The following is a 14,182-nucleotide window of genomic DNA, read 5'->3' as shown; positions in this document are numbered from 1 at the left end:
TATGACACAAATGAACTTATCTACGAAACAGAAATAGACTCACAGCCATTGAGAACAGACTTGTGGTTGCCAAGGAGGGGTAGGGGGAGGGTTGGATTGGGAGTTCGGGACTAGCAGGTGCAAACTATTACATATAGAATGGATAAACAACAAGGTCCTACTGTATAGCACAGGGAGCTATATTCAATATCCTGTGATAAACCATAATGGAAAAGAGTATAAAAAAGAATGTGTGTGTATAACTGAATCACTTTGCTGTACACCAGAAACTAACAACATTGCAAATCAACTAAACTTCAATAAATAAATTAAAAGAAACTAAAGGTTTTAATTTGTTTTTAAAAGAAAAAAAAAGTAATATTTTTCTTTCTTCCCTGGAGTCAAAGACTCCTTGGGGTTAGAGGAACAAATTCACTTACTGGGATGGGTCTGAATCACTCCCTTTTCGTTTTCTTGGAAACTCTGTCACATGTGGGCTGAAGGATCCAATAGTTGCTGGTTTTGTCCATGGGCTCAGATGACTGGAAACCATGGCAGCAATGCACTGGTTCCCTTCGATCAACACTTTACCTATGAGACATAAAGCACAATAAGGCATCTATTTGAAACACTGACTTTTGCTTTATACATATCCATATCCCACATTTTAAATGGCTTTTTACTTTGATATTTTAAAATGTCAACTAAACAGCAACATAACATAGAATGAAAGACTAATCATGTACACCCAAATATTAGTTAGAATGTATTGTCAGTCTATATTTTTAAGTTTATTTTCCCTATCTAATTGGAAAAAAATATATGGATATTGTAGGAAATATGAAAAACACAAAAGAGTAGAAAGGAAGGGGGAAAACCAAATCTCACCAACTAATATTACTATTTAGAATTACTTCCTTGTAGAATTTTTTCTACAGTTGTTATTATAGTAATTGAAGTCATAGTGTATACTCTGCATTATTTGCATATCATTGTGATAATAACTTTACAGTGTTATCACAAATTCTTTATAAATGATTCTAATGGCTGCATAATATACCATCGTGTAGCTGTGTGCTACTTAACCACTCTTCTATTGTTGGAATGTATATTTGGTTTTTTTTCACTATCATAAATATGTATGGTGCTTTTATCTATGTGTATAAAACTTTTTATCTACTGGTTATTTCTTTTCATCTTCTAGTTATTATTATTATTTTGGGGGGACAGCATCCCAGAAATGAGTTAACAAGGTTAAGGGACATGAATATTTTTAACCCTGAATTGCTAAATATGATAGTAAAATCCTTTTGGCCTAAACTGTAGTTTACTAAATGTTTTATAAAATGTAAAAATCAGAATCGCTGAACTAAAAATAACTTATAGTCTAAATGTAGACCTCTCTGAATATATTTCTCATATTAAAATTGACCTAACAAGTTTAAACTCATTTGCACCTTATAACATAGACTGAAATATATAAGCAATATTTACAAGGAGAATGCAATACATCTTACAGTAAGAGTGGGAGCTTTTTAACACATCTCTAGCAGTAACTGATAGAGTGAGCATTCAAAAATAATGATATAAGAAATCTGATCCACACAACAGACAAGCTTGATATGACAGACATATATAGACCACTATACCTAGCAGCTTCAAAATCCAGTGGTTTGTTTTGAGGTACCCGTGGGGCATTTATACTGGACCAAAAAGATTGATATTACACATGAAACATTTTCTGACTACAATGTAATTATGCTAGACACCATAAAAAGATTGAAATTTAATGAGCTAATAATTTATTTTATGAAATTAGGAAAAGAAAACTAAAATAAATCTCAAGAATTAGGAGAAAGTCATTAAAATAATACCAGAAATAATGAAATAGAATACAAATTAGTACAGATCAAAAAAGCTAAACATAGGTTCTTCCAAAACATTGGAAACTCTAATAACCTTATGGCAAGATTTTTCCAAAAAAAGGAAAGAGGGAATAAATGAATAAAGATAGGAATGAAGATGGGGTCATAATTTTAGATGCTCTAGAGATATAAAAGATAAATTCTCATGAATTTAGAAAAACATTATTCTAAAAATTTGAAAATTTAGATGAAATGGAAAAATTTGTAGGGATTTTTTTTTTATTGAGGTATAGTCGATTCACAATATGTAATTGTGACACACTAATTGTGTTAGTTTCAGGTGTACAGCAAAGCGATTCGATTGTACATATATATAATATATGTACTTTTTCAGGTTCTTCTCCATTAGAGGTTATTACAAGATATTGAATATAGTTTCCTCTGCTATACAGTAAATCCTTGTTATTTATCTATTTTATATATAGAAGTGAGTATCTGTTAATCCCATACTCCTAATTTATCCCTCCTCCCACTTTGTCTTTGGTAACTATAGGTTTGTTTTCTGTCTGTGAGTCTGTTTTGTAAATAAATTTATTTGTATTACTTTTAAGATTCTACATATAAATATATCATATATTTGTCCCTAGAGAACTTTAACTGACAGAAAATGAAGCAAAGAGAAATAAAAACCTGCATATTCCTGTATTCTTTCTTACACATACTATCCCAATATATAGTAAACTCAACTCTTTTTATAAGGCTTATAGAAATTTGATATTAAAATTCAACAATGGCAATACAATAAAGGATAACTATAGGCCCATCTCATTCATGAACAAAGATACAAAAATCTTAACAAAATATTAGCAAACAAAATTCAGAAATGTATAAAGAGAATAACCCATCACGACCAAGACAGCTTTATCCCTGGAACACAAGACTGGTTTAATATTAGTAAATTAATGAATATAATTTACCACAATAGCAGCTTAGTGGAAAAATATGATTATCCTAATAGATTCAGAAATATTAACGAAGAAATACTGTAAGAATTCTTTTTACAATCAGAAACAAGATCTTTTATCAGTACCCCTTTCAACACTGTATTAGAAGAACTGCTAGTAGAATAAGGCAAGAAAACAATATATGAAGTATAAGAATTGGAAAGGAAGAAAAAATTTGTCATTATTGGGAAATGACATGATTGAGAATACAAAAAACACAAAATAATCAACGTATAAATTATTAAAACTAGGGAGTGTATCAAGGTTGGCTGTTTGTAAAGTCAATATATAAAAATCAACTGCTTTTCTAATCACCAGCAACAAAGTATAAGAAAATGATATTTTAAAAAACATAATTTATAATAACTTCAAAAAATATATAGTACCTAAAGAATAAATGTATTTAGAATAAATGTATAACCTAATAAAAGTATACAAGGTCTTTCTGGAGAAAATTATAAAACTTTATTTAAAATATTGAAAAAGATTCAAATAAATGGAAACATACACCATGCTTATGGACTGGAGGTCTCAATATCAAAGATGTCAATTCTCCTAAAATAGATGTGTAATTCCTCTCAAAATATTCTTTTTTTTGGTGGGACTTCACAAGCTGAATATAAAATGCACATGGAAGTGCCATGAGTTATGAACAGCTAAGGGAAATGTGGGAGAACTGGACCTCTCATATATATCAAGGCATTATAAAGCTATGGCAATTAAGACAGTGTGGTATTGGTGCGGAGATAGACCAAAGGAAAAGAACGGAGAGCCCAAACAGGTAAATATGGATATCTGCTAAATGTCAGAGATGTAATTTTCAGATCAATGTGAGGAGACCAGCTTTTTAATAAACAGTCCTGGGCCAACTGATTTTCTCTATGGAAAAGAATAAAACCAGATCCCCTACTGCCATATGCCAAATATAAAAACCAAACCAAATATAAACATTCAACTCAACTGGATTGAAGATCTAAATGTAAAAGGCCAAAATAAACAGAGAATACTCTGAAGGAGAAAGAATATCTCTGTTATTGGCGTAGAAAGAATTTCCCAAAACAAAAACTAAAAACAATAAAGGAAAAGACTGATCAATTCAATCTTCTTAAAATTAAGTTAACGTTGATCAAAAGACACTATAAAGAGAATAAAACCGCAAGTCACAGACTGGGAGAAGATGTTTGTTACACCCATAAACAATAAAGTGTTACCATGTAGACTGTATAAAGAATGCCTTTGCATCATTAAGAAAAAGACCAACACAAAAACCCAGCAGAAAATTGGATAAAAGACTTTAATGGGCACTTCATAAAAGAAATTCTAATTGTCAGTACAAAAATGAAAAGATACTCAACCTCATTAGTAATCAGGAAAATCCAAAGTAAACTATAGTGATAGACTATACACCCATCTAATGGCTACAAATGAAAAGTCTGATGATACCAAGTGTAAGTGAGAAAACAGAGCAATGGAAAGAGAAACGGAACACTCATGCTCTGTTGGTGGGAAAGTACATTGCTACAACACTTTGGAAACCTTTTTTGCATTACTTAATAAAGTAGAACACATGCAAATAATATGGTTTAGCATTTCACTTCTAAGTATATGGAAAATTCTTAATATATCTTAAGAGATATGTACAAGAAATACATTCACAGCATTGCTTGCAGTTGAACAACAAAAAATAATGAGAACTGGAAACTATAATTTCCATCAACAGATGGATAAATTGCTTATTCATTGAATGGAATACCAAGAATAGTAAAAATGAATAAAGTACTGATATACTCAGCATGGATGAATCTCAAAATAATGATGCTAGGTAAAAAAAAAAAAAAAGTCACAGACAAAACAGTAGCATGTTTTTTAAAAAACTGTATAAAGTTCAAAAGCAGGTAAAACTAACTAATATGTTTTTACTGATATCTACATAGGTTACCTCACTATATAGAAAAGAAAGGGAACAGCTAACACAAAAGTTAGAATTCTCCTTGGGAAAAGAAAGCAGGGTGCAATCAGTGAGGGATATACAGGTACTTTTTTTTTTTTTGCCTTTATTCTGTTGAGGTAGGTTCCCTCTATGACCACTTTCTGGAGAGTTTTTATCATAAATGGGTGTTGAATTTTGTCAAAAGCTTTTTCTGCATCTATTGAGTTGATCGTATGGTTTTTATTCTTCAATTTGTTAATATGGTGCATCACATTGATTGATTTGCATATATTGAAGAATCCTTGCATCTCTGGGATAAATCCCACTTGATCATGGTGCATGATGCTTTTAATGTGTTGTCAGATTCTGTTTACTAGTATTTTGTTGAGGATTTTCGCATCTATATTCATCAGTGATATTGGTCTGTAATTTTCTTTTTTTGTAGTATCTTTGTCTGGTTTTGGTATCAGGGTGATGGTGGCCTCATAGAATGAGTTTGGGAGTGTTCCTTCCTCTGCAATTTTTGGGAAGAGTTTGAGAAGGATGGGTGTTAGCTGTTCTCTAAATGTTTGATAGAATTCACCTGTGAAGCCATCGGGTCCTGGACTTTCGTTTCTTGGAAGATTTTTAATCACAGTTTCAATTTCATTACTTGTGATTGGTCTGTTCATATTTTCTATTTCTTCCTGGTTCAGTCTTGGAAGGTTATACCTTTCTAAGAATTTGTCCATTTCTTCCAGTTTGTCCATTTTATTGCCATAGAGTTGCTTGTAGTAGTCTCTTAGGATGCTTTGCATTTCTGCGGTCTGTTGTAACTTCTCCTTTTACATTTCTATTTTTATTGATTTGAGTCCTCTCCCTCTTTTTCTTGACAAGTCTGGCTAATGGTTTATCAATTTTGTTTATCTTCTCAAAGAACCAGCTTTTAGTTTTATTGATCTTTGCTTCTATTTCATTTATTTCTGCTCTGATCTTTATGATTTCTTTCCTTCTGATAACTTTGGGTTTCGTTTGTTCTTCTTTCCCTAGTTCCTTTAGGTGTAAGGTTAGATTGTTTGAGATTTTTCTTGTTTCTAGACGTAAGCTTGTATAGCTATAAATTTCCCTCTTAGAACTGCTTTTGATGCATCCCATAGGTTTTGGATCATCGTGTTTTCATTGTCATTTGTCTCTAGGTATTTTTTGATTTCCTCTTTGATTTTTTCAGTGATCTCTTGGTTATTTAGTAACGTATTGTTTAGCCTCCATGTGTTTGTGTTTTTTACATATTTTTCCCTGTAATTCATTTCTAATCTCATAAGCGTTGTGGTCAGAGAAGATGCTTGATATGATTTCAATTTTCTTAAATTTACTGAGGCTTGATTTGTGACCCAAGATGTGATCTATGCTGGAGAATGTTCTGCACGCACTTGAGAAGGAAGTATAATCTGCTGTTTTTGGATGGAATGTCCTATAAATATCAATTAAATCTATCTGGTCTATTATGTCATTTAAAGCTTCTGTTTCCTTATTTATTTTCATTTTGGGTATCTGTCCATTGGTGTAAGTGAGGTGTTAAAAGTCCCCCACTATTATTGTGTTACTGTCAATTTCCTGTTTTATAGGTGTCAGCAGTTACCTTATGTATTGAGGTGCTCCTATGTTGGGTGCATATATATTTATAATTGTTATACCTTTTTCTTGGATTGATCTCTTGATCATTATGTAGTGTCCTTCTTGTCTCTTGTAACATTCTTTATTTTAAAGTCTATTTTATCTGATATGAGTATTGCTACTCCAGCTTTCTTTTGATTTCCATTTGCATGGAATACCTTTTTCCATCCCCTCACTTTCAGTCTGTATGTGTCCCTAGGTCTGAAGTGGGTCTCTTGTAGACAGCATATATATGCTTCTTGTTTTTGTACCCATTCAGCAAGCCTGTGTCGTTTGATTGTAGCATTTAATCCATTCACGTTTAAGGTGATTATCGATATGTATGTTCCTATTACCATTTTCTTAATTGTTTTGGGTTTTTGTAGGTCCTTTTCTTCTCTTGTGTTTCCCACTTAGAGAAGTTCCTTTAGCATTTGTTGTAGAGATGGTTTGGTGGAGGTGAATTCTCTTAGTTTTTGCTTGTCTGTAAAGCTTTTGATTTCTCCAGTGAATCTGAATGTGATTCTTGCGGGGTAGAGTAATCTTGGTTGTACGTTCTTCCCTTTCATCACTTTAAGTATATCATGCCACTCCCTTCTGGCTTGTAGAGTTTCTGCTGAGAAATCAGCTGTTATCCTTATGGGAGTTCCCTTGTATGTTATTTGTCATTTTTCCCTTGCTGCTTTCAATAATTTTTCTTTGTCTTTAATTTTTGCCAATTTGATTAGTATGTGTCTCAGCGTGTTTCTCCTTGGGTTTATCCCGTATGGCACTCGTTGCACTTTCTGGACTTGGGTGGCTATTTCCTTTCCCGTGTTAGGGAAGTTTTCGACTATAATGTCTTCAAATATTTCTTCGGGTCCTTTCTCTCTCTCATCTCCTTCTGGGACCCCTATAATGAGAATGTTGTTGCGTTTAATGTTGTCCCAGGGGTCTCTTAGGCTGTCTTCATTTCTTTTCATTCTTTTTTCTTTATTCTGTTCCGCAGCAGTGAATTCCACCATTCTGTCTTCCAGGTCACTTATCCGTTCTTCTGCCTCAGTTATTCTGCTATTCATTCCTTCTAGTGTAGTTTTCATTTCATTTATTGTATTGATCATCTCTGTTTGTTTGTTCTTTAATTCTTCTAGGTCTTTGTTAAATATTTCTTGCATCTTCTCGATCTTTGCCTCCATTCTTTTTCCGAGGTCCTGCATCATGTTCACTATCATTATTCTGAAGTCTTTTTCTGGAAGGTTGCCTATCTCCACTTCATTTAGTTGTTTTTCTGGGGTTTTATCTTTTTCCTTCATCTGGTACATAGCACTCTGCCTTTTCATCTTGTCTATCTTTCTGTGAATGTGGTTTTTGTTCCACAGGCGGCAGGATTGTAGTTCCTCTTGCATCTGCTGTCTGCCCTCCATACAGGTACTTCTAAGGAATTCATGTTCCACTTCTTAACCTAGGTGTGGGTTCACAGAGAATTGTTTTGTTTTCATCCTTTAAACTACATATGTAATTTTTACAGTCCTCTGTAGGTATAATGGATCTCACCATAAAGAAGGGAGGAGAATAATTTTACCAATGATCATTGGGAATGAAGTTTCTAATTTACTATATCCCAAGACTTTTAGGCCTAGACTCTCTTCATGGGACCAATTCGGGACCATCAGATACCACATAAGATTAATTACGGTTTCAGCCCCTAGGCTTCGTTCTAATGTATTTTGAATGGCAGAACACCATCTGTCTCCAGAGAAAAATGTGGGGAAATTTATTAGATTAAATAGCAGATCAATAGGAAAAATTCACTATGTAATATTAGACCCCTCCCATTTCCCTCCCACCCCCCAACACAGACTCAAGCAGGCACACTCTTTCCCTCACATAAGTTCAAAACAGAAATAAAATGAAGATCCCTTTTTGCCTCTCATTCTAGAAGTCATGATCTCCACGTTTTAATCCTTCTTTCTTTTTAACCTTGAAAATAAGAAATGGACTATCTTTAGGCAGGCAGAATAATATACTTCTTTTCATGAAATCAAATCTGAATCACCTAAGGGGCTTATTTTTATATTCCTTAATGGGTGGGGGAGGATTGCCCCATAATTCGCTATGTTCCATCATGAAGCTATGTCAGTAGAAGTGTATTCAAAACAGGGCTTTCTGTAAACAAAAGGAAAAGATGGGTTAATGGGACTACGTAGTTCTGGAAGAAAGGATCTGTTCCTTGGAAACAATTCATGTAGTGGATTTTTATTTGTTAGGTGACTCACAATTTAAAGAGTAAAGCTTTCTTTTTAACCTTCCAGTTTACTTTACTTTCAGCCTCCACATATACTTATGTAGAAGATGAGATCATGTATTGAGAACTGAAATTTAACTCTGCTTTTATATAACTCATTTTGGAGGTATGATTTAACACTTTGGTATTGTCTTTCCTCGCCAAATTGGGTCACTTCTCAATGGCGAAAGTAATTTGTGTTATTTAACACTCAGTAAAATAACGCAGAATTTAGATTGAAAGAAGATATTGTGATTATCTTTTACAAAGGAAGTTTGTGGTTTTATTTAAAATGAGATCCACAGTAAATCTCGCTCCACTCTACGTGCATCTCCCTGGTGACGGTAATCAATCTAACAATATTTTAAAGTATTTAGTATCAAACTCCTCAAGCATGGAAATAAATTGTGGGATATGAGCTGCTGCTTAGGAGCCATAAGCAGGGGAGACCAAGTAGCCACGTGGCTTAGGCCCATAGTTACAAAGCGGTTCAACTTTAAAATTTGACATTATGCTTGAGAGAATATATTTACACACATACATATACATGTGCATACACATTTGATTCACAGAGGTGCAGTGGCAGGATGGAAAAAATATACTTCTCTAAAAACAAAAAATTTTGTCCCATTTCTTAGTTTCCTTGCCAGTGTGCTGCATGTTAAAATTTAAATTATTCCATGAATAATTTTTGTTGTTAAAAACCATTTTTTCAATGTAAACATTTAAATTACTTCCTTAAAAAATGGAAGTGGCCTTTGCTTCTTACCTTCTGAGAGTCTATGCTCACAAAATCTTTTTAATCTGGTCTACACATGTAAGCTGAGGCACCTGGTGGTCTACTGTCTAGGATTCGACGCTTTCACACTATAAACTGGTGTTTTTTTTTCCTTCGGACAAGTCATTTAACATATCTGAGCCTGTTTCTTTAATACAGAAGTAATTTCCTGCAAACCTCATGGTTTCTTTTGGGAATCAAATAATGTATTTGAAATCTGTTTGAAAGCCAAAAGTTTAATGATGCTAAGTAACTAGTCCAGCGAAATTTGAGTCCAGTGTTTTTGTTTTGTTTTACTTTTTGTTTTCCAAAGGAAAAATTTTTTTAAATTGAAGTATAGCTGATAGAGGGACTTCCCTGGTGGTGCAGTGGTTAAGAATCCACCTGCCAATGCAGAGGACACAGGTTCAATACCTGGTCTGGGAAGATCACACATGCCGCGGAACAACTGAGCCCAGGTGCCACAACTACTGAGCCTGCACTCTAGAGCCCATGCGCCACAACTACTGAAGCCCAAGGGACCTAGAGCCCGAGCGCCGCAACTACTGAGGCTGCGGGCTGCAACTACTGAAGCCCACGCATCTAAAGCCTGTGCTCCGCAACAAGAGAAGCCACCGCAGTGAGAAGCCTGTGCACCACAACGAAGAGTAGCCCCTGCTCGCTGCAACTAGAGAAAAGCCCGCGTGCAGCAACGAAGGCCTAATGCAGCCAAAAATAAATAAAAAAAAAAAAGTACAGTTGATGTACAGTATTACATAAGTTACAGGTGTACAATATAGTGATTCACAATTTTTAAAGGTTATATTCCATCTCTAGTTATTATAAAATATTGGCAATATTCCCTGTGTTGTACAATATACCATTGTAGCTTATTTTATACATGATACTTCGTATCTCTAAATCCTCTACTCCTATAGTGCCCCTCCCCCCACTCCCCTCTCCCTACTGGTAACCACTAGTTTGTTCTCTATATCTGTGAGTCTGCATTTTTTTAGGTTACATTCACTAGTTTGTTCTATTTTTTTGGTTCCACATAAGTGATATCATATGATATTTGTCTTTCTCTGTCTGACTTATTTCACTTAGCATAATACCCTCCAAGTCTATCCGTGTTGCTGCAAATGGCAAAATTTCATTCTTTTTTATGGCTGAGTAGTAGTCCATTGTGTGTGTGTGTGTGTGTGTGTGTGTGTGTGTGTGTGTGTGTATCATATCTTCTTTATCCATTCATCTCTTGATGTACATTTAGGTTGCTTCCGTATCTTGATAATTGTAAAGAATGCTTCTATGAACATTGGAGTGCATGTATCTTTTTGAATTAGTGTTTTCTGTTTTTTTCCAGATAAATACCCAGGAGTGGGGAATTCCCTGGCAGTCCAGTGGTTAAGACTCCATGCTCTTCACTGCCAAGGGCCCAGGTTCAATCCCTGGTTGGGGAACTAAAATCCCATAAACTGCGTGGCACGGCCAAAAAAAAAAAAAACAAACCCAAGAGTGGAATTGCTGGTTCATATGATAGTTCGATTTTTAGCTTTTTGCAAAACCTCCATACTATATTCCACAGTGGCTGTACCAATTTACATTCCCACCAATAGTGTACAAGGGTTCCCTTTTCTCCCCATCCTTGGCAACACTTGTTACTTGTGGTAGTTTTAATGATAGCCATTCTGACAGGTGTGAGGTGATATCTCATTGTGGTTTTGATTTGCATTTCCCAGATGATTAGCAATGTTGAGCATCTTTCCATGTGCCTGTTGGCCATCTGCATGTCCTCTTTGGAAAAAATGTCTATTCAGTTCTTCTGCCAATTTTTTAATCTGATTGTTTGTTTTTTTTATGTTGAGTTGTATGAGCTATTTATATATGTTGAATATTAACCCCTTATCAGTCATATCATTTGCAAATATCTTCTCCCATTCAGTAGGTTGTCTTTTTGCTTTGTTGATGGTTTCCTTTGCTGGGCTAAAGCTTTTAAGTTTAACTAGGTCCCACTTGTTTATTTTTGCTTTTATTTTCTTTGCTTTTGGAGCCAGATCCAAAAAAACTGCTACAATTTATGTCAAAGAGTATTCTGCCTATGTTCTCTTATAGGAATTTTATGATTTCCAGTCTTACACTTAGGTCTTTAATCCGTTTTGAGTTTATTTTTGTATATGATGTTAGAGAATGTTCTAATTTCTTTTTTTTTTTTTTTTTTTTTTTGCAGTACGCGGGCCTCTCACTGTCATGGCCTCTGCCGTTGCGGAGCACAGACTCCAGACACGCAGGTTCAGTGGACATGGCTCACAGGCCCACCTGCTCTGCAGCATGTGGGATCCTCCCGGACCGGGGCACGAACCCGTGTCCCCTGCATCAGCAGGTGGACTCTCAACCACTGCGCCACCAGGGGAGCCCTAATTTCATTCTTTTACAAGTAGCTGTGCAGTTTTCCCAGCACCACTTGTTGAAGAGACTGTCTTTTCTCCATTGTATATTCTTATCTCCTTTGTCATAGATTTACAATAAGTGTGTGGGTTTATTTCTGGGCTCTCTTTTCTGTTCCAATGATCTATGTGTCTGTTTTTGTACCAGTGCCATACTATTTTGAATACTGTAGCTTTGTAGTATAGTCTGAAGACAGGGAGTGTGATTTCTCCACCTCTGTTCTCTTTTCTAAAGACTGTTTTGGCTATTCGAAGTCTTTTGTGTCTCCATACAAACTTTAAAATTATTTGTTCTAGTTCTGTGAAAAAAGCCACTGATATTTTGATAGGGATTACACTGAATCTGCAGCCTGCCTTGGGTAGTATGGTCATTTTAATAATATTAATTATTCCAAACCAAGAACATGGTATAGCTTTCTGTTTGTGTCATCTTCAATTTCTTTCATCAGTGTCTTACAGTTTTCTGAGTACAGATCTTTTACCTCTTAGGTAGGTTTATTCCTAGGTATTTTATTATTTTTGATGCAATGATAAATGGGATTGCTTCCTTAATTTCTCCAATACTTTATTGTTAGTGTATAGAAATGCAACATTTCTGTACATTAATTTTGTATCCTGAAACTTTACCAAATTCACTGATGAGCTCTAGTAGTTTTCTGATGGCATCTTTAGGATTTTCTATGTGTAGTAGGATGTCATCTGCAAAGAGTAACAGTTTTACTTCTTCTTTTCCAATCTGGATGACTTTTATTTCTTTTTCTTGTCTGATTTTGTAGCTAGGACTTCCAGTACTATATTGAATAAAAGTGGTGAGAGTGGGCATCCTTGTGTTGTTCCTGATCTTAGAGGAACTGCTTTCAGCTTTTCACCACTGAGGATGATGTTAGCTATGGGTTTGTCATATACGGCCTTTATTATGTTGAGGTATGTTTCCTCTATGCCCACTTTCCTGAGAGGTTTTTTTTTTTTTATCATAAATGGATGTTGAATTTTGTCAAAAGCTTTTTCTATGTCTATTGAGATGTTCATACAGTTTTTAATTCTTCAATGTGTTAATGTGGTATATCACACTGATTGATTTGTGAATATTAAAAAAATTCTTGCATCCCTGGGATAAATCCCACTTGATCATTGTGTATGATTCTTTTAATCTATTGTTGGATTCGGTTTGCTAGTATTTTGTTGAGGATTTTTGTATCTATGTTCATCAATTGATATGGACCTGCAATTTTCTTGTTTTGTGATAACTTTTTCTGCTTTTGGTATCAGGGTGATGCTGGCCTCACAGAATAAGTTCAAGAGTGTTCCTTCCTCTACAACTTTTTGGAATAGTTTGAGAAGGATAGATGTTAACTCTTCTCTGAATGTTTGGTAGAATCCACCTGTGAAGCCACCTGGTCCTGGACTTTTGTTTTTTGGGAGTTTTAAAATTACTGATTCAATTTCAGTACTGGTAATTGGTCTGTTCATATTTTCTATTTCCTTTTGGTTCAGTCTTGGGAGATTTGCACCTTTCTAAGAATTTGTCCATTTCTTCTAGGTTGTCCATTTTATTGACATAGAGTTGTTCTTAGCAGTCTCTTATGATCCTTGGTATTTCTGTGGCGTCAGTTGTAACTGCTCCTTTTTCATTTCTGATTTTGTTGATTTGGGCCCTCTCCCTTTTTTTCTAGATGAATCTGGTTAAAGGTTTATCAATTTTGTTATCTTTTCAAAGAAACAGCTTTTAGTTCCATTGATCTTTTCTGTATTTGTCCCTATTTCATTTATTTCTGCTCTGATCTTTATGATTTCTTTCCTTCTATTAATTTTGGGTTTTGTTTCTTCTTCTTTCTCTAGTTGCTTTAGGTGTCAGGTTAGGTTGTTTATTTAAGATTTTTCTTCTTTCCTGAGGTAGGCTTGTATCACTATAAACTTCCCTCTTAGAACTACTTTTGCTGCATCCCCTAGGTTTTAGATTGTCATGTGTTTGTTTTCATTTGTCTCCTCTTTGATTTCTTCAGTGATCCCTTGGTTGTTTAGTAGCATATTGTTTAGCCTCCAAATGTTTGTGTTTTTGTAATTTTTTTCTTGTAGTTGGCTTCTAGTCTCATAGCATTGTGGCCAGAAAAGATGCTTGATGTGATTTCAATTTTCTTAAATTTACTGAGGCTTGTTTTGTGGCCTAGCATGTGATCTATCCTGGAGAATGTTCCATGTGCACTTGAAAAGAATGTGTATTCTGCTGCTTTCAGATGCAACGCTCTCCCTATATATAACAATTAAGTCCATCTGGTCTGATGTGTCATTTAAGGCCAGAGTTTCCTTA

At 34.7% G+C, this 14,182-nt stretch overlaps 1 protein-coding gene across 2 annotated transcripts in view; it reads right to left on the bottom strand.

Annotated features, from left to right (window-relative positions):
* BMAL2 (basic helix-loop-helix ARNT like 2) overlaps positions 1-14,182 on the bottom strand; it is a 92,893-nt gene that overhangs the window by 53,150 nt on the left and 25,561 nt on the right. For both annotated transcript variants that reach the window (XM_089920405.1, XM_022577831.2), the window contains exon 2: positions 420-570. In XM_089920405.1, the coding sequence (XP_089776531.1) occupies positions 420-570 (151 nt within the window). The remainder of the gene's footprint in view (positions 1-419; positions 571-14,182) is intronic.

The sequence above is a fragment of the Delphinapterus leucas genome, chromosome 11 (genome assembly GCF_059928025.1).
Source record: "Delphinapterus leucas isolate spDelLeu-1000000601 "Yukka" chromosome 11, BTC_Dleu_Yukka2, whole genome shotgun sequence".
Taxonomy (NCBI): domain Eukaryota; kingdom Metazoa; phylum Chordata; class Mammalia; order Artiodactyla; family Monodontidae; genus Delphinapterus; species Delphinapterus leucas.
Note: the sequence above shows the minus strand (reverse complement) of the source record. Positions and strands in the feature narration are given on the sequence as shown.